Here is a 21,520-nt window from a genome sequence, read left to right on the forward strand (position 1 = left end):
ATTCTAAATGTTTAAATAAGGAAGCCCTCGACATATAAACCTTATAGCGGGACCCCCGGCTCTCGCATAAACTGCGTTGCGACGTCATTTGATGTCTGTTGAAGGCGAACGACACGGCAATCTATTCCTCTCGACGCACTCTACACGATGCGCTAATCAACGTTTTCTTCTGCGCATTCGTCCACGCTGCCGCTGCTGCGCTAGGACGACACGGCAACAGAATGATCCGCGCCAGGCGGGTCGCTGCGTTTATGTGCGCGGTGGGACGGAGTCGCCAAAAATAAACAAATTAATTGCGATTTTGACTTTCGTTTATTTGGGACCCCGGGGTCCCGCAATAAGGTTCATATCGTAACAATGTTTCATTGTATATATGTTTTATTGCCAGCGATCTCAATTGGAGCAACAATGGTATTTGCATGTTTAAAGGCCTCCTACACTTTTGAAATATGTTAAATTAATGGAAATATTAGATTGTTTCGGTAAAGTGACGTCGGTATAAAATAAAAATAAAATAAATAAACGATTCTTATTTTAAACACTCTAAATACATCTGTTTTGTGTTTTTTACTTTTTTATTTGTAATTAATTTTTCTTTTATACCTAAGTGACTTTACCGAAATAACTAAAGAGTATGGATCATTGCAGTCACGGAAACTTAAGATCTAGATATTAGATTGTGTTCAATGAAAGTAAGCATAGCTTTTAAGTCCAGGGAATTGGTTGTGACAGCACAACTGTGGCACACTGGCACCGTGACGTGTGCCACTCAAGCGCATCTCTCTTCCCTCTGCCCATGTTTATTTCTGCCTGTAGTTTGGACTTCAAATAAAACATGACAATTTCCGTGTACTCGTAAGATAGTTGCGCTGTGCATTTAATGTGACCTCACATAGTGGTACAGTATTGTTGCACCGGACTGAGTTTTCATTTGCAAATAGAAATGTTCACTTAAATAATATCTTTCTCATTTACTGCATCTTACATGCATTAATAAAACAGCTCCTTATTATTAAAATGTCCCTCCCTTTATTACTGCTAATCCTACTTCCTCCCTTTATTACTGCTATTCCTACATAATACACGAGCATAATATGACTTTGAGACGCCTCCCACCACCTACACATTCCACAAGTAGTGACTAATCCCATATCTGCATTTTCCATAAATATGCTAAATTCCTCTGTTGATATGTAAATTCATTTGTCAAGGCGTTCTCCCTCTAACCCAGCTTAAATATACGCTGCCAAGCTTGGTGGTGTTCATTCGGACGCTGTCTTTCCGACAGCCCTGTTTTTCACCTGAGGACGGCTGCTTGCGTTGTGGCCGAAACGTGAGAATTTTATTTTATTATGTTTTATTTTTATTATTATTTCCCTTCTACGTGACTTTACCGAAAGAACCAAGAAGATTAAAACAATACACAATAAATAATGTATTTTTTAAATAGTGTATTAATATCAGATAATGTATATTTTAAGGTAGTTTCCATTGTTTTATTATCCATTCAATGTGTTCACAAATACAAGACTGTCATTACAGATGTTGCAAAGGGCCATTACAAGACATTATGCCCTGCATACTGAGGGTAATGCTAGGACAAATATTGTTTTAAAATATTCTAATCACAAATAATTATAGTAATTATGAACCCAGGAAAGCTTCACTTTTTTTAAAGAGGGGTCCTGCTTTGGGATGTTTAGCCATCACAATACCAATACCATACATGCATTTGGATTCCAGTGGGAAGAAACCAGAGCACCCGAAGACAACCCATGCACACAAAAGGAATAACAATAAAAACTCTGCACAGATAGATTCAATAAACTGACAAAATATAATCTTAGATTACTGAGCCCGTTACTGTGCTGTCATCTGGATAACTCACATCCGGGAGCGCTTGTGGGTAACCTTACCAGTCACCAAGCTCGGCCCTCATTTAGCATTACTGCTCATAGGCAAATGTACGACGGAAATTTTAAGGTCATCTTTATTGATTCACATGCCATTCTGAACATGTGCACTTTTATGGTCCTAATACAGGTTTTTAGAAAAGTGAACCAAAAATGCAGTCAAACTTTGAAGCTCTCTGATGTGGACCAATCCGTTTCAAAGACAATGCATATATAATCAGAGCATGCTTTATGTTTGCATGTTCACCACAAGTGAGTTTAGTTAATGCAGACAGGACTCCTTAACGCCTGTTTTCTTGCCAGAAAGGGTCAAACCCATCATTATACGATGCCATGCTCTGTGCAGCACAGAGACCACGTGACGGGTTTGTTGACATCCGGGTTACTTACCCAAGTGAGCGGAGCGCGCGCGGGGGTGGGGTGGACTGCGGGAGGGGGCGCCCGCGCGCGTGACAAGCGGAAGCCGTCAACGCGCATGCGCAGTCGCTCGATTAATTCGAGCGATTTTAAAATATTACGCGCGGCAAAACTTTTTCTTCGACGTTTTGTTACGCCGACGCGGATAATAAATCGTTGGGTAAAAATATTTGTAAAAAAATAATTTGATTTTCACGTTGACAAACTAAAAAATCTCGCCGACCAATCGGGGAGGAGCTCGCGCCGCGGTTGCTATGCGACAAGCGCGCGCCAGTGCGGCGCGGCCTGGCGGCAACGCTCGCCGCGGTTAGGACGGCGTCGCCCGCGATAAATCAACTTAAAACTTTACTAAAGCGACGAAATAAAAGCAATCACAATAATAATAAGTGTCGTTATACGCGTCGCCTGTTAGGGCAGAGCTACGCGGTCGCAAGGAGCCGTCGGCGTTGCTCGTTGAAGCCGTCTTGCGCGGAGCCTGCCGAGTGTATGAGGCCTCGTGGTGTAGGCCCCAACCGACCACTCGTTAAGGATCTTCCACAGGTCCGGGTTCTCATCGATTGACAGTCATTCTCGTCCACTGCTGGATGAAGGCATCCCTCCCGCACCTCCTTGCGCCGTGGTTGTCTTGTGAGTGAGGGTTTGTGAAGCTGAAAAGGGCCTCGCTTGGACCTGGTTCAGATGTGACTCGCCGTGGCCGGAGATCGAACTCTGTTGGCTTGGTTAAGAGAGCAGCGCGCTAACCACCCTCTAGCATAATTATATTGTTATTAGTATTAGCTTTACTGTCATACAATTGCTGTTATGACTATCAGCATTGTAATTACTGTGCAGTATTTGTATACATTATTAGCAACATTAAAACATGGAAACGCATCGCTTATACTCAATACTATGATTAGTATTACATATCTTAATATTTAATCGATTGTCATTACTGTCATTTTCTTGGTTTTTTCGGTAAAGTCACGTAGAAGGGAAATTATAAAAATTAAACAAAATAATTATCACGACGTTCCGACAGACCTGTTCTTCACCTGAGGACGGCTGCTTGCGTTGTGGCCGAAACGTCGTGAGAATTATTTTATTATGTTTAAATTGTATTATTTTATTATTTTCCTTCTAGGTGACTTTACCGAAAGAACCAAGAAGATTAATCCCTGTAGTCGCGAAAGCTTTAAATCGAAAATTACAGTCATTATTTGCATCTTTACCGTAATCGCTGTCATGACTTGTACTGTTAATATGCACAAATTACGAATTGAAAACACGACCCATAAAACAACTTTCAGTTACATGCAATTGGGCTGCGTGTCTCGGGATCTTTAAGACGACTTTTAAGTTTAGATAATGAAGAAACCTACCCTGCCTTTTGGCGTCCTCTGGTCTAACACCGTTTTGAGACTAGGCTCAAAAGAAAGCTGTTTCTGGTGTGGACCAATCAGTTTCCAATGCAATGCATATATTATCAGAGTATGTTTTGTATTTGCATTCTGACCACAAGTATTGTGGTTAATGCATACATGATTCCTTGTGACATGTTTCAGTTTTTGTGTTTTAACATCTTAACACCTGTTTTGTTGCCAGAAAAAAGGGGAAACCCTATTCTCATGAAACATACCTTAAAGTTATATTACTTAGTATCAAATGCTTTGGTCAAGGATTTTATGACCCAATTAAATGTTCCCGCAGCCGAGCAGTTTGGATTTATTTCATTGTTAAAATAACCTTTTATATTTTTCGTAGGCGGATGTGCAAATACGCACAAGATAATCAGTTAAGCCTCTCGCGGAAAGGACTCTATGAATTATGGCAGCGCATTTGGACATCACAGCCAGCGAAGGTAAATGTGTTTGAATAAACATCGCACAATAGCATTGGAATGACCTGGATTCTGTCAATGTTTATCATCACTTGCTAACCATTCCTTTTGAACTGGTAAGCTAGTAAAAAAAATGCAATAGTCTACGGTACTGTTGCTAGGAAAAATACTGCTGCCACCAATCACAATCGGTTTTGGGAGTCGCAGAACATGGTTAATGTGCAAGCTTATTATAACCACAGAGTGGAAAAAGAGATCGATAGGACTGCAGCGGACAATAAGGTTTGAACCACCAACTAGCCGCACCGTGATTTTTCAGGAAAGCGATATTTCATACCACGCTGACATGGTCGAGATATGCGTGTCTCTTTTTTTTTTGTGGCAGGCCGGGTGGTCGACCTGTCCGATCGTGGCCTGGTCCGGTTGTCTGCGGTGTCGCTGCCCACGGACGCTTGCACGTTGGTGCTTGACAGTAATAACTTGCCCAAGCTGGACGGTGTGGAGGGCTGCAGGCAGCTCATGCAGGTGCGCACGGCACAAACTGCTACTCGTTTGGGCTCCTCCTTTGGGCTATCCACACAATGGGGAATGTCATATACCATCCATGTATCACAGGGTTCTGCAACTATATTTTCTGGCGAACAACGAGGGCTGGTGTCGCGTTGTGTGATAACTTGTGACCCACTCATCAGCACCTCGTCTCCAGGTCTCTCGCATCTTGTGCATCTTTTTTTCTCTTACTAAACTCATATCGACAGCTCTGTAATCTCTTTTGTGTCTCTTGTTCGTGTTTATTTCATCTCAGCCAGCCATATCTTGGCCAGCCACTTCAAAAGCTCTGGCCTGTGGGCAACTAGTTGATGTAATGTATAGGATATAAGGACGTGCTCATTGAATAGGGATTACACCAGCCCACGGGATTATTGTGTCCGTCCGTCGTGCAGGGAGGGGCTGGGTGGGGAGGGAGGGGCTGGGTGGGGCTGGGTGGGGAAGGGCTGGGTGGGGGGTGGGGCTGGGAGGGGAGGGGCTGGTCACCCCGTGGTGCCCTTATAAAACTCAACGTTTAACCTACTCACGCCGGCTTGTGCCCGCCTTCACAGTCGGGCATATTTGCGGAATATACCACGCCGCCGTTGACCCTGCCCATTGACCGAGCAACCCAACGTTCCTACCAGCTCCCTCCGCAGGATTGTGTTAATATTTATTCAATGCATATATAAGGATGTATCTGCTTATTATCCCTCTGTGTCCCTCAGCTGTCAGCTGCTGAGAACAGCCTGGTGCGCATGGGAGGTGTGGCCAGGCTCAGCAGCCTCAAGCAGCTCAACCTTCCTCGCAACAGCATCGCAGCCATTGAGGGCCTCAAGGATCTCTGCCATCTGCAGTGGCTGAACCTTGCCGGCAACAGCATCAAGGTGTGCACAGGCGGGCAGCTACTCACCGCCCCCCTCCGGGCACTGGGGCTGATTGTTGTCCTTTTAGAAACATGCTTTTAGGTTACTTAGATTATTTGGCTACTGTAAATTTCCATGAGATAAGCCACTTCGTTGAGCTGTCGTTTGTGGCCAGGTTGCTTCTGAATAAGAAGATTATAGTTTAGTGGGCTTTACCTGGTAGAATAAAATAGTTTTGTTTGTACATTGTTTTTGGTGATTTGCTTATTGGATTTCTCCAGTATAAATACATATTTTGATTCTCATATACCATTAATGCTGTTGGCATCATGTCACGAGATATGAACTGTCATATGTAACTCTTGCAAAAAACAGTGCATCACCCACCCCATGTTACATAGCAGCATCGAGAAGATGACTTGATATGGGGAGGTGTTGATCACCTACCTACTCTTTGGTTTTTTTCGGTAAAGTCACGTAGGTAAAAAATCTAATAAAATAAATGAAAACAACTAAATTAAATCACGACGTTTCGTGCGCAACACAAGCGTCCATCTTCAGGTGGGGACAACGTAGCGAAAGCACAACCGCTTAAGTGTGTTGGTAATCAAATAGAAAATTTGTTCTCGGAGTGGAACGAAAAACCATACTTAATGCAATGGATGTTTGTGCAGTCATATATTACTTGAGATCTTCAAAATGCTATACCTATGAACCAATTATTTTCATAGATTGCTGAAACTTTAATTTAATGAAAGATCTCAGCAGTGCCACGTTTGTGCTCAGATGTGTTATTAGGCTCCTGAGCTACTCGGCCTCCTGTTTTAAATATCAGGAGGAAAAGGAACCCCCACAGGCATGAATAGTCTGTTGCAGTTGTATGGAGTTACCATCAGCATGGAGCTTGGAAATGGACGTGACGTTCTTGTGCATTCTCAGGGCAGTGATTGGCACAGACTCCTGTTGCTTTGGCTTGGTAAAAGGCACAGCTCATGTTACTGACCATCACTGGAGGGATTTAAGAGTCGGCAGTGCCGAGTTTAGACTTGCAGCCTCACTCATGATTAGCAGTTGTTCAGCTGGGCGGTCCAGCAGGCATGGAACGAAACATCGGTTTATCATTGAAATGTAAACTTATCCTGGCAATATACAGTTCAAATTTAATGTGTCGAAATCCATTACTTACAGTTTTTTTTGTACTTGCATTGTCTTTAGGCACATGGAATAAATAAAACTGTACAAATCAGACTGCACAAATGGGAATTGAATCTAATTCTAACCCTGAATTGTGACAGTCAAATCCCTGGGGTTGTGTATCTACTATTCAGCTTATTAGTACCGCCTATGCTGCATGTTTTTCTGCGTACTTTGTTTGCCTGACCTCAAATAGCTCAGCTCAATACATTTCACATGGCTGTATCTAATTCTGTAACTTAAAGAATGGGATTTCAATTTGAAATCATAATCAAATTGGTAAGAAATATATAACAGCTGTAAGTTTTTGACAAATGATGTATCTGATTAAGACAAATAACGATACATTGACTAATGGGTGGTATATACGTGATAAGCACAACACGTGGAAAAAGCTTTTTAACATTTCGTCAAAGGCATAATTACTTTTCAGACCATAACTTTTGGATTATTAGCATTGTCTCTAATATGTTGTATTTGTTTCTCTCAGACGATAGAACACCTGAATGGCTGCACCTCCCTTACGTACGTGGACCTATCTGACAACAACATCTCCCACCTGGGCGACATGTCGAAGCTGTCCAACCTACGGGTGTGTCACATGGGGGGCACCAGATACTCACAATGTGGCACAATTGCAGCTAGTCTGCTTAGTGAATTATTCAACTATTACTTTTCCTCAAATATTAATCCATGTAATTGCAGCAATTAAAATGTACTGTTAGAAACGTGTTGATTCATCTCTGAAGTTGTTGCTTGGAGGCTTCTAGATTGAGTGGTGCCATAATTGATGATAGCTTCTAGGTTTGCAGGCTTGGTGTCATTTAAAATGAAGGAACTTCCACCATTCACTACTGTGTGATGCTGCGCAATTGCTGAGCACCACACGCTCCATTAAGGGACTGTTAAGTGTGGCTCCGGTTTAGTGTTAATGCTGCGACAGCACCTTTCTTTGCAGCTGTGCTGTGTAGTAATATGTAAATGAGTCCGCAGAAGTGTGATGTATAAATTACCACACATGCAGGCTTGCATGTCCATGTATAATACATTATATGTTTATTGCAGTAATCATGAGAGGGCAATATGAAAGTTCTTGAAATTGAAATTCAGGTTTTTATGATGCCATGTATATGTATGTTTGTTTCACTAATGAAGTGTTTAAGTTGTGGTCTGACAGCCTGGGGGAAAACAGGCTGGGAATCATCCCATTGCTTTCATGTTGCGTCTTTTACACCTCTTGGTTCGGGGGCAGAAGCCAAAGAATTGGTAAAGACATGAACCAAGCAGTAGATCCAAGCAAGGAGATCTTGTGAATTCACTTATATAGGTGTTGTCCATGGGAATTTCTTAATTAATCTAAAGGGCTAAACATATCTTTTGCAGAAAATAATGCACATTAGTGACGAATGATTTTGTTCCAGACAGATCAGATGGTCATGCAATAATTAAATTGCTAACTTGTCCCTAGAGATGAGTGTAATCCATACATATATATGCATGGGAATTCTGAGAATATTTCAGTTTTCTTCCACATGCAGAATATTTGAGAAATTGGACAACTATCCCAAGTAAGGCTTTCTTCAAATAGTGCCTTAAGAAGTGAGGCTTTCCTTTTTAATTGGGAATTATTATTTTACATAAGCATATGACACAATGTATTTTTGATGTATGCACCATCTAAATGTGACTGCATCTGAATGAATGGGTGTTGTGTTCTAAGTGTAGACCCTTCTGCTGCACGGCAACATGGTGACAAGCTTGCGCGCTGCCCCCACGCATCTGCCTCCACAGCTGGGCATCCTTTCTTTGGCTGAGAATGAAATCACCGACCTCACCGAGGTGTGTCAAAGCACCCCTTACCCCATCCCCCCCCCACCCATCGTTCATCACCTCCGCAGTTTCACCAGTCACCTCATGATGCACACATGGGTGCTGTGAGGCCTATATGCATGTTCGTACACTATCAGTCTGAACACCTACAGTACTAATGAGAAACACACCGGCCCACCCATCGTTCATCACCTCCGTAGTTTCACCCGAGTCACCTCGTGATGCACAGATGGGTGCTGTGAGGCCTATATGCACGTTCGTACACTATCAGTAATAACACCCACAGTACTAATGAGATACACACTGGCTGGTGCAGTCCAACTTAACATACATTACTACATAATGAAATTGCAAGTGCTGTCCGTGTTCCTGCTATTTAAAGCAACACAAACACACCCTTTATATATCTGCACCTATGCAAATCTGTAGATGCATAGCAATGTTGGAAGTAGGTCTTTCCTTCAGACATCAGTTAAATGAGCATAGAGCAGTGAATATTAGGAAGCCACTGGAGCTATGGACTTTGAAATCTATATTGAAATCTCATTTCTTTAGAATGTATTTTTGTGTTGAGTTTATTGTCCTTCCCCCGCACCTCTTATTAGCACGGTTGGCTACATACGGGGCGAACTGAAGTTCTACATACATCATACATACAGATGGACCATTTGTTGTAACTGTATGTGCGTGGTGGTTGGTGTCTGTGTGCAGATGTCACATCTGTCATGCCTGCGCAGCCTGGAGCAGCTGTCGGTGATGAAAAACCCGTGCATGCTAAGTGCACCCTCAGCGCCAGTCTGCGATTACAGGCCCTACGTGCTCAGCTGGTGCCTGACACTGCGAGTGCTGGATGGGCATGTCGTCACGCAGAAGGAGAGGTAGGGAGTGCTCTGCACGGGGTCGTGATGCGGCCACACGTCTTTGGTGACTCAAATACCGTGTACTTTGGTATATGTTAGGCACTCAACATGGGTTATGGCACACCCCATTACAACGGTGACAGCGTCATGGGTGAGTTGGCAGAAGGTGGCACTGGAGTAAATGTGTAAGGCAGCCACCTGAGCAGTGTTACACACGTTTGTCAGACATCGCAGGTTTGGCTTCTAATAAAGTGGTTTTCGGCGCAGCGGTGCTTTCCTCCAGTTGGGTAGAGGTGCTGCTACGACCTCTTCTGATTGGATGTGGGTGCTGCCAGGCCATATATGAGTGTAAGATTTAGCTGCATAATGTAGTATTTAGTTCTTATGTAAAGGTGGATTTTAGATACATTTTGGGAGACCTTTGCCGCACCCACAGAGTTCCCTCCTCTATATCAGCAGCGCAGCACTTGCTTAAGGACGTTTTTTTCTGCATAATGTAGTGAAGACCTTCTACATGGTGTGGTGGACACCAAAGTAATATGGTTGTCATTTACTTTTGTGAGTGCTGCCAGACCGCACAAAAGTCCATAACTACATCAGAAGAAAATTCTACATTAATCGGATTATGTGGGGTTGTGAAGGGGTGTTACAATCTAAATGGTTGTCACCATCATTACATAATGAGGCCTGGTGTGCAGGCATTTAACGATTTACCCCCTCAACAAATTGTATACAGTTTTCACAACCTATAAATAACCAATTCTCATACACAATTGAATTCAGGTATTGTGTGCGTGAGAATCAATATTAATTGAATAATTATGGATGCATAGTTAAACAACTAGTGGTTTGTAACTCTTTGAGGCTTCAGTGCTCACCTGAGTTCACTGTTGCACGAATTGCGCTAACAACACAGTGTGCTTGCCGACTGGCTGCAGCTTGAAGGCGGAGTGGCTGTACAGCCAGGGTCGTGGCCGTTCGTTCCGGCCGGGCCAGCACGCCCAGCTGATTGGCTATCTGGCACAGGTGTGCCCTCAGTCCACCTCGCCGCAGCTGATCACCGCTGAGGATGCCAAGCTCCAGAAGATACTCAAACAGCAACAGTGAGAACTCTTGAACTGCCACTTTATAATTATCGAAGGACATTACAGCATGTGAAATTTCACTAATTATTTTCCGTAATTTCTGGGCATTCTTCAGTTGAAATAATGTGGGCGGATATATTGTTCCACAGGTGATGGGGTTTTTTGGGGGAACCCCTACGGATAGGAAAGGAATGACAATCGTATACATCTTGAAGCTCAAATAGAAGTGTGCAAAGCAAAACTGACCTTTCGTTAGCTGTGTCACTGCGCTGAGCAGAACCGTCATGCCAGCCAGTGCTAGTTCTATACAGTACAATTACTACTGTGGTATTAGATGTGCATTCTATAATTGTGATTTTCAGTTTAACACGTTGGCTTTCGCGACCAATATCATCCATAATAGAGGTTTTTTGGGTTAGATCGCGCAAATATATAAATGTGTCGTTAAAACCCGCCACCACCCGACACAGCCAACTAGTAAGGGTTGTCACGTAAACAGAATGTGCCAGGCAGGATGACAGGAATCCAGGCAGGTAGTCAAGAAAGCTGAATGAAAAGCAGTTTAAATAACATTACAGAGCTGTCTCATATTGAGACCCCCCCCCCCACCACCTACACATTCCACAAGTAGTGACTAATCCCATATCTGCATTTGCCATAAATATGCTAAATTCCTCTGTTGATATGCAAATTCCTTTGTCAAGGCGCTCTTCCTCCCCTAACCCAGCTTAAATATACGCTGCCAAGCTTGGTGGTGTTCATTCAGACGCTGTCTTTCCTACAGACCTGTTCTTCACCTGAGGACGGCTGCTTGCGTTGTGGCCGAAACGTCGTGAGAATTGTATTATTTTATTATGTTTTATTTTTATTATTTTATTATCTCCCTTCTACGTGACTTTACCGAAAGAACCAAGAAGATGAATCCCTGCAGTCACGAAAGTTTTAAATCGAAATTTATACCAGTTTGCAAGCTGTTTTTGGACTATATTTGGTTTTCATGCAAATAACCGAGTATTTGTTGAAAATGTTGACATGAACTGGGGCACTCCACTCAGTGTATTTTGAGACACGCAGTAGTTTCATGCAGCGCGTAATGTTTGTACATTTGTGAGGTACAGAATGTAGCCTTCATCTGCCATTTATAATTCATCGCACTATAGACTTGGTTGAAACAGAGAATATCTCAACTACAGTGCGTGTTTTTTTCCTCTCCTCTCTGAACGACACAGGCGCCACCAGAAGGAGCTGATGGAGGAGCTAAAGGAAGAGCGGCATCGGAGCCTCTCTTTGGGAGCTTCCCAAACACCGTCATCCCTCAACCCTGGAGACAGCAGCAGCCTCACGTACAGCGAGCTTGCTTCAGAGACGCCAGGTACTGTCAGTCGACAATGCAGTGGCTCCTGATTAAACACAACTGTGCCTCGTTTTGCCTGTCTTGTTTAAAACACTTGTTGAGCGTGCTCCACACGGATAGAGTTTATGGTAGAACTAATCAGCTTGGTTACACGGCCATTGCAATGTTTTAAGCAGTGGGGAATCATTGTGGAATATAATGAAAGTGGTATGCCTATGTCATTGAATATGTATACTGTTTTGCTTTTATATCAAAAGTTGATTTGAACTGATATGTTAAAAGTATTGTTGATATGGAATGTATTATGAAGTTTTAGCATCCATCCATCAAGCACAAAAACATTTAGTTGCTCATACTGGGAGATCGATATTTTGTTGTCCCGTGTGTTGGTGAACAGCACATAGCAAGCAGGCATACAATACTTAACAGGAGTACCATTTAGCTAATATATCCTGCCACAAAAAAATAACATTTAGCTTTTTTAGGTACATCTTCTTGGTTCTTTCGGTAAAGTCACGTAGAAGGGAAATAATAAAAATAAAATAATTCTCACGACGTTTCGGCCACACCGCAAGCAGCCGTCCTCAGGTGGAGAACAGGTCTGTCGGGAAGACAGCGTCTCCATTCAGACACGTCTCCATTCAGACGCTGTCTTCCCGACAGACCTGTTCTCCACTTTAGGACGGCTGCTTGCGTTGTGGCCGAAACGTCGTGAGAATTATTGTATTTTTTATTATTTCCCTTCTACGTGACTTTACCGAAAGAACCAAGAAGATGAATCCCTGCAGTCACGAAAGCTTTAAATCGAAACTTTTTAGGTACGTCCACTTTCTAATCACATTTCCTCATGCCGGTGTTTGGTGGTGGGTCCCGCAGACAGGCCCATTAAGGTGAATTTGTGGATGGGCGGAGGGGGTCTGCACGAGATGGCGTCCCCAGCCCTTTCACAGCAGACGGCGGCGTCCAAGCTCGGCGTGCGCCCGATCAACTCCGACCTCCACCTCGAGGACGTACACTCGGAGGACGACCGACTGGGCTCCAGCATGCTGTTGTCCGAGTCCACCTTTATGATGTGCCCCAGCTTATTACCATCGCCCAAGTCCGGCAAACCAATGGGCATCGCGGCAAACGGTGCCCGGACTCCGTTTCAACAAGCCCTGAAGCACGAAGACAAACCCCTGCGTCCTCAGCAGTCTCCTCAAACGGAGGTGGTCGGTCAGAAGAAGTTGCCGCATAAACGGAGGCAGTTGCCTTCGGTGCAGGGGTTGAGCGGGAAAGTATCGGCGCCTTCGCAGGCGGGTGAGGTTTCGAGGCCCAGTAGCGATGCATACGGTCGTCCGTTATTAAAAGGAGCTCCGACATTCAAGTCGTCGCTACACGAGGGCAAGAAAATTGTGTCGACCCAGAGAGATGTCGGCACGCCTTCTCCATGCTTGCAAGAAGTTCACGAAGAGCACGATGATAGTAAATGGACACTCAATGCTCAGGCGGAGAGTGTGCCAAGTCTCAGGTTAGCTTCGTCCGCCGCTGTTCATCTAATGCAGCACAGAGAGACGCACGAGTTGAAAGTTGGAACAAAAGCACAAATTAACAACTTAGGTAGCAAAGCTTTTCAGGAGACAGTGCCGCAGAAAGATGTGGAAAAAGCACTTCAAAAGAGAGGGGAGCACTTGAATAGATTCCCTATTGCTGCAAGCTTTGCACAATTGTCCCCTGAAGAGAAGAGTTGTGGTGAAGAGCAGCACAACAGGTCGGATGCATGCAATGCCTTGCAGCGAGGAAACCACATCAGGAACGTCAGCGAACCTGAAACGAATGTCCAAGGCAAGTCGCGTAGCCGATTACACAATGACGAAGTGAGCCCTGCTTCCCTGCCCTGTGTTAAAGCTCTTAATGGAGGCTCCCTTGCAGACAATGGATCGTCCGTTCATAAAAATAGTGACAATGCTTTTTGTACGGTGCCGTCAGCAACCGTGGCATCCAGCGTTCAGTTCTTGACACGTGCAGACAGGCAGATGGATTGCACAGAAGCCAACGCAGAGCACTTGGTCGGCGAAAAATCCCCTGACCGCCGCGGTGGTGGAAATTCACCAAGAGCGACCGACAAAAGCACAAGACGGCACAATGTGAAGCCTGGCTTGCCAACTGAGCGTGCAGCGAGAGAGATTGCCCCTAGCACGGGAGAAGCATTCGAACCGATTTGCCGTGAAAGTCCTGCGAGCCAGGAAAGCGGTTCACCCTCGGCGGGGGGTAGTAACATCGGCGGTGGGGTGGCTGTGAAGCTGGATAGGGAGGCGGGGCTGGTGCGAAGCTTCGGGCCGCGTGCAAGAAGCGCCGCAGTTCGCATCCAAGCAGCGTGGCGCGGCTACCATGCTCGCGAGCACGACGAGCGCGTGCGGGCGGCCCGTGGGGAGATGCGACTGAGGCGCCTGCAGGAGCATGTGGTGTACCTGGCACAGGAGCTGGAAAGGTTCGTCTCTTCGCTCGCCTGAAGCCGAGGAGCCACACTCTGAAACACCATTGTTATTCATCTTCTTGGTTCTTTTGGTAAAGTCACGTAGAATGGAAATAATAAAATAATAAAAATTACACATAATAAAATAATTCTCACGACGTTTCGGCCACAACGCAAGCAGCCGTCCTAAGGTGAAGAATAGGTCAGCCGTCCTCAGGTGAAGAATAGGTCTGAAGAGAAGACAGAGTCTGTCTTCTCTTCAGACCTGTTCTTCACCTGAGGACGGCTGCTTGCATTGTGGCCGAAACGTCGTGAGAATTATTTTATTGTTTCATTTTATTATTTCCATTCTACGTGACTTTACCGAAAGAACCAAGAAGATGAATCCCTGCAGTCACGAAAGCTTTAAATCGAAACCATTGTTATTCCTTACATCGCCTTCGTGATGACCCTTGTCGGCAGCTTCGTCATCATCACCTCATTTTTAGTGATATTAGTACATCGTTGCCCATGACCAGAATGCACCCGATCCCATCAGTCGTCGAGCTGAGCAGACTTGACCCCGGATAGCGCTTGGATGGGCCATCATAATTAAACAATTTTTCAGAGGGCTGCGGAGCTACATTGCAAGCAGCAGAGGTTAATGTAACAAATAAATAGTACTGTCCTATTCTCCCAGGTCTGCTCTCTGCCTCCACCATCCTGAACTTATCAGCGCAGTGAAGTATGGTTAAATAACACACACATGACCTGAATAGCGTGGGTTGACATGCACATATTAGTACACCGATATAATGGGCTTGGATTCGCTAATACCAGAGTTTGATTGGACAGCCTCTGCTCATGGTCTTGCAATGTACATTTGGTCACCATATCAGTGGTTATTTACGTTTTCAGGACACATCACGTAACCCAACAATGTGCCTGATGTGAATAATGACTCTATGTCTGGTGCGTAACTTTCACCAGGCTGAGAAGCATGCACGAGGCGGAGAGAAGGGAGCGGCTCGTGCAAGCTGAAGCTGTCAAGTATCTGTGGAATCAGGTGCGGGTTCATCCGTTACTCAGTCGTCTTTGAATTTGAGGCTGTAATGTCACTCTTTGTGTGCCATTGTGTGATGTGTGTGACCATGCGTTGTTTTTCTTAAATGTACACTAAGATCCCCGTATAGCCTTAACAGACCGTTGGGGAAGTGCTGTTCGCGAGCACCTATGAAGGCATATGAGGGTATGGGTGGCCAGCACCACGCCCGGCCGCCATTGTCTCCCCAGTGGCAATGTTTTTACACACAGCAACAGGTACTCATTTGAGGCTGAGTTGATCTAGGGGAGGAACCGGGGACCGGTTCAGATAATCGTCACTGGTGTTGGCCGTGAGCGGGAATCGAACTCGGGTCACCGGGTTTGTAGCGCAGCGTGCTAACCGCGACACTACCGCTCCCCACTTAAATGTACAACTATCTTCATCGCAAGCTGTTGTTTTGTGTTGATTGTTTTAACAGGTGCGCACCCTACACGAGTGGAAAGAAGAGTTCACTCAGTCGCTCCGTATGCAGTCGACGTTCGCCGGCCAAAAACCTGAACCTCAGGAAGCCCTGCCTTTAGCAAATGAGCGGCCTGCACAAGGCACCTCCGACAAGCAGAGTGCAGCGTCTGTTGAAAGTGACGCTTCTGACTCCGACAGCTCGGATGACAGCGATTCCAGTGACTGGTCGGAGGGAAGACCGGACGACACCCCAAGCCACGCTCCTCAGGGTGTGGCAGTCCAGAGCTCCCCCAGTGACGGGGAGCCCAGTCTCACACAAGAGTACCTTCATTCGGTGCAGCTTATGGTGGAGGAGGAGGAAATGGGGCCAGAGCCAGAAGGATCGGTCAGTTGCACCCTCAACTATGAGACATCCGTCAACCTGTCTGGGCAGCTACCTCAGGATGATTTGAGCGAGCGATCGCCAGTCGGCGCTCAAGCTCGCCCTGAAGCCCTCACTGCGGGCGTTCCAGCAGACACTGTGACCACTGTCCCTCCAGGTGAAGTTCTGCCATCTGCCGAGCTGTCTCCAGAGAGCAGATCGGCGGATACAGTGGCAGAAAACGGATCGGTGGACGTCTCCGAGGCGTCTTCAGGGTTCCGAGTGCCCAGCCTTGTGCCAGACGGTGCCACGTGCGGTTGTGAATCAGACGTCCACGCTGTATCTGATGAAGCAGGCCTGGATCTTTCCAAGGCTGTGTCGCCACCACCACCACCACCTCTGTCGCCGCCTGAAGTTGGCGAGCTGCCTCCTGTTACCGCTGGCACGGTGGGGGCAGACGACATCGCTCTTGCTGTGGAGAATGCGCCAGGGGGGCAAGCCCTGGGCGTTTCTGTTGATGCAGATGGACAGGAGAGCTTGCACCAACTAGCGCAAACAGAAACGTCGGTTTCCAAGCAAGCCGCGTCGCTCTCACGAGCCTCGAATGGGCACAGCAGTTTGGTGAGCCTGGTATAAAACCAGCGAAGGGTTTTACAATTTCAATGAGTGCCTGCTACAGCTGAAATATATTTTCCGTCAGAATAATTGCCATTTAACAAGTGCCTTGGTTTTCGCCGTCATTATACTATGCTGTTTTGAAGTGCCATCGTGTGTGCAGGCTTATTCAAGTGTGCCGCTTTATTTAAATGCCTGGTTGTCCATTTAGTGTTTTTTTTGGGTTGCGCGTTTTCTTGTATTGCAAGTCTGTCACGTGGATGTGAATGCTGGTATTGTTGATGGATGTGGGTATTTATGTGGATGTGATTGTGAAGAGTGGGATATTGAAGCTGGGTCAGTTTGTTATGTCACACACCTTGGCAGACTTTCCCGTATTCAAGTCCCTTTAAATCGTACATCTTGATGTGTTTTTTATTGAAGGCACTTCTTTTCCCAGGAGGTAGCTTTTTCAGAAGGAAAAAACAAGCAATATGTTGAAAAAGAAATGTTTCATTCACATGTTCATATTCAAATATACACATACCTTTATATGCATTAAGCTTGTGTGCTTGCTTGACTGATATTAATATAATGTTTGCCTCGTGCCATTACAGTTGTATATTTCCAATCTTGCAGTGATTTATGGTTGTAGTTTCATAAGAAATATACGTGCAAATCTCTAAAACTAAACTCAATGTAATTTAACCTACAATAAGGTAGTAAAGCGAAAACTGCAAATTAAGTTACAGCCATGTCTCGCCTAACAAGCTACATATGCGAAAATTGTTCGTTAAGAAAAAACTCGTGAAACAATCGTCGTTTTCCCATTGACCCCCATGTTTAAAGGCGAGTTAGGTTTCAGCCCCAACATGTTCCACTCCTGAAGAACTTTTTTGAACGTGAGAAATACAAATGATCACCTTAAAATAAAGTAGTAAAAGCATCAAATATAACACCAACACGTGAAGAAACAATGCTTGCCAGGTGCCTATCCTCAGCACCTGAAATTAATTAGCGCCACCACTCACCCCTCCCGACCGAGTGACACGAGGCAGGCCCCCTTCCCCCAGGGCGAATCGCGCACGATGCACAGCTGGTAAACACGATTACATGGCTAAACGTTGCCTCGCGCTTCAGCCCCAGAAATTGGATTAACTGCAATTGATTTAGACATGGCGGTAGTCATTGATGGAGGCCTTGGTAATTTGCGGGGGGAGCTGTCCTATAGTTTGACAAAAATTGGCTGTTTTGGCTGATCCGTGGATAGTTTTCGACTGCAGATTCACCAACAGTAAAATTAGTTATCGCAATGACTCCGACTTCTTTCCATTACCTTAGATGAAATCTCCCTGGGGTATAGACTGCTTCGTTTGAGCTGTATTGAGGATTCGCATAACTTATTTTCTTCCTGAAATTAAAATTCTGTGGATTTATATGGCAATAAATGCAGCTTTATCTCATCACTACATTGAACGACACCACTGGCATATTACAATTTATATTCTTTGGTTCTTTCGGTAAAGTCACGTAGATTGAAAAATATATTTTTTACTGTAAGAACCAGATTAAGTCTACATTACAGACTGCCAAGTACGCTCACTCAGGTTAAGAACCAGGCCACAGTCTACATTATAGACTGCCAGTACACTCACCCAGCTTAATAACCATTGCTACAGTCTACATTACAGACTGCCATTACTCACCCAGTTTAAGAACCAGGCTACAGTCTACATTCTAGGCTGCCAGTACACTCACTCAGCTTAATAACCATTGCTACAGTCTACATTTTGACTGCCAATCCACTCCGATTAAGAATCAGGCTACAGGCTACATTAGTAGATTTTTGTTTATTTATTCACTTTTTATTATTTTTCTAACTATGTGACTTTACCGAAAGAACCAAAGAATATGAATTCCTGCAGTCACGAAAGTTTTAAGTCAACATTACAATTTCTCCCAATGTTTTTGTTCAGTTGGAGAATATTTGGTCCACAGATATCAGTCGAATTGCCCCGGTGCTGACAGGCTTTGATGAATTTTTTTGGGGCAATGGATTTCACGTGGCTTGTTTCGCCATTCGCGTTTTGTCAATGCCACATTTTTAAAGAATCAAGCAAACAGACATTGAACATTGCCAGTACCCTACGCAAGCTATAAAAAAAATTCGGTGTTTTGATGTTGTGTAGGTCACATTTATGAACCTGCAATAACTAGTTATTCAGTGAACCTTTCATAATATGCACTTCATATTTTGAGTTTGCAGTTGGAAAATGTGTTGGCCTGCTCTAGGCAGATTGACATTAGCGAACAACTGAGAGCTCGTCAACAGTATGTGGGCTAGTTACGGCACCGTCTACCTCTGGATAATCGGAGCCACAACGGCTGTAAAGTCGTGTTAAATATGAGCTTGATAAAAAAAACACTTGATAGACGTAACAGTTGTTTAATCGTTGTTAAACCATTGTGGTTTTAAAAAAAGCACTTAGGGCAGTGTGACCAGATACATGAAGATGGTGTGCAATGGAGAAACAAGGTGCTCTGTGTGACACACCACGTTCCTTAAGTTTATGCCTCGCGTTCACTGTGCAAGCAGCAATTATTCCGGTCCGAGTTTTTTTGCAAATGAGCTACTGGAGTTGTTTACCGCGAGAGTTGATAACAGGAAGCACATGTGGTTGAAATTTGCAAACTATGAGTGGTTGAGTCTTCTGTTGCGAACTGCTGTTCGTTCCTGCATTTTACTCCAAGCTACACAATCAATGATTTGAATCATACATTCACTCGAAGCTGCAAGTCATTGATTTGAATTGTACATTCAAAACGAGAGGAGCATTTGTAGTTGTGTGGTGTATACGCACTTGTGAGCATGCAATGTTTTTCGAGACCACGACGCTTTTTCTTGTAGGACTTTTTTAAAATGTCAAGGCACTGGGAGCTTAGTGGCGTTAGCCTGACGTAGAAAACTATCTGCTAGAAAAATAGTGCATTTTTATATGGGAATTCAAGCGTTCAATAAGGGGCATTGCTTTGAATTCTGCTATGCTGGACCATGATGTGCCTTGGAATTGTTGTGTTATGAGTTTGGCTCATGACAGTTGTGCACCGTGACGTGGACTTCTAATAAAATTGACTGTCATTGCACAGCGTGTTGTTTTTCAAGTACTTCAAATATTCGATTTTTTATCTAAGTATTATTTTTTTTCAAAGAATATTTAAAAGATTCACTTGGCTATTGTTGTGCACTTTGCCCCTTAACCTCCAGTATCACTTGAAAAAGATGAGTGCATCTGAATAGCCACCTCTGGCGAGTTGACATCTCGGTGGCGAGATGTCAACTACCTCGCATGGTCTGCAAGAGATCGGACCCGACGCCTGTATATCTTTGATTTGCACGTTCTCCCTGTGGTCGCGTGGATTTTTATCCAGGTCCTCCGGTTGTTCCCTCGACATTCAGAATCAATGTGGTTACAGTATTTGGCTCCTATACATTTCCACGTGATAAGCCACTTCGTCGAGCAATAATTTGTGGCCAGGTCGCTTCTAAAAGAGCTACATAGCTCAGTGGGCCTTACCTGGTAAAATAAAAAGTTATGTTTAGTTGACTTAGTTTAGTTTTATTTTGGATTGCTACATGAGGTCTAACTAACAAACAGCCCCTAACTCTTAATTTGCAAACACCATAATCAATGTCGGATCAACTTAAAATATCTGGGAGCAATTATCACTGATGGGAAGGCCAAAGGATAGCAACAGTAATCCTTGCAAATATGGATCCCATATGGAAAATAAATGTTAACACATCAATAAAGATTGAATTCCTTCAGGAATTGAGGTCAGTGGTTTTGTATGCATGTGAAGATGGATTCTACCCGCTAAAGATGAAAAAAAACCCAGGCTTTTTCAATTACATTTTTTAAGTAATTATGAATGGAGAGGACACAACTAATTACAATGTATGCGCCACAGTTGCTGCCCAATCAGGACACAAAGGAGTACTTCTATCCGCCATGAAACTAGGAAAAATAAAGTTATTTGGGTATATCAATCGATGCAGAAAAGGCCATCCAAAACAATACTACAAAGCACCATCGACATTGAGGGGACTAGAAAAACGGGGTGCTTTAGGAGACGAAGTCAGAACATCGCAAACTGGGCAGGCTTATACCACACCCAGCTGTTTTGTGGGGTTAAGGATCAGGAAAGGTGGAGGGAGAGATCATGATCAAAGCTGCCAGCGCAGTGCTCCGAAGACATCATCAGACTGGTCATGGGAGACGGATAATGAACGCACAGAATAAAGACCCACAGCAGATAGATTGAGACATAGACCAGAACATCACCATCGCATTTGAATACCACATTCTCCAAAACATGTGCACATGAATGTACTGTGAATAAAAAAACACTTGTATCCAGCTTTAAAACTGCTGGGAATACTTAAAACAGGATGAAAGACATTTATCAAGCGGAAACACCCACGTTCATAATACCTGATTTGCATGTGAAAAAATGTCACTCGTGAAGTCAGAAGGATTTGGGGAATTCCACAAAATAATTGCAGGGTGGTACAGCAATTTTCTGGATTGCTGTTCTGTCTCATTTGTACTTGGGCTCGTTTGTATGTATCTAATCTAGTGAGACAACCATGGCTATTGGCGAGAAATTCCCATCCATTACAAAAGACTTAAAATATATCCAGGACCTGAAACTAAAAACGTTTTATTTTACCAGGTTAAGGCTCACTGCTCTTTTTCA

General features: G+C 44.3%; 1 protein-coding gene across 2 annotated transcripts; it reads left to right on the plus strand.

Moving 5' to 3' along the window:
- Positions 1-2,614: 2,614 nt before the first annotated feature.
- Positions 2,615-19,895, plus strand: CEP97 (centrosomal protein 97). 2 transcript variants are annotated; one of them, XM_078877328.1, is made up of 12 exons: positions 2,615-2,957; positions 4,074-4,170; positions 4,535-4,674; positions 5,406-5,564; positions 7,228-7,329; positions 8,463-8,576; positions 9,279-9,445; positions 10,366-10,530; positions 11,742-11,884; positions 12,743-14,336; positions 15,291-15,366; positions 15,824-19,895. In XM_078877328.1, exons 2-12 carry the CDS (start codon positions 4,137-4,139, stop codon positions 16,802-16,804), a joined length of 3,675 nt encoding a protein of 1,224 aa, XP_078733454.1. In that variant the 5' UTR covers positions 2,615-2,957; positions 4,074-4,136; the 3' UTR covers positions 16,805-19,895. The 2 variants fall into 2 exon arrangements, with proteins under 2 accessions (XP_078733454.1, XP_078733455.1); XM_078877329.1 differs by having other exon boundaries at positions 2,615-2,870.
- Positions 19,896-21,520: the final 1,625 nt, after the last annotated feature.

Source organism: Lampetra fluviatilis, chromosome 47 (assembly GCF_964198595.1).
Source record: "Lampetra fluviatilis chromosome 47, kcLamFluv1.1, whole genome shotgun sequence".
NCBI lineage: Eukaryota > Metazoa > Chordata > Hyperoartia > Petromyzontiformes > Petromyzontidae > Lampetra > Lampetra fluviatilis.

Excerpts from the sequence above, each read along its gene's own strand:
- CEP97 (XM_078877328.1), top strand. The coding sequence starts at position 4,137 with ATGGCAGCGCATTTGGACATCACAGCCAGCGAAG. Across the intron at positions 9,446-10,365 it reads GTCGTCACGCAGAAGGAGAG|CTTGAAGGCGGAGTGGCTGT; the intron begins GTAGGGAGTGCT and ends GACTGGCTGCAG. Across the intron at positions 15,367-15,823 it reads TCAAGTATCTGTGGAATCAG|GTGCGCACCCTACACGAGTG; the intron begins GTGCGGGTTCAT and ends TTGTTTTAACAG.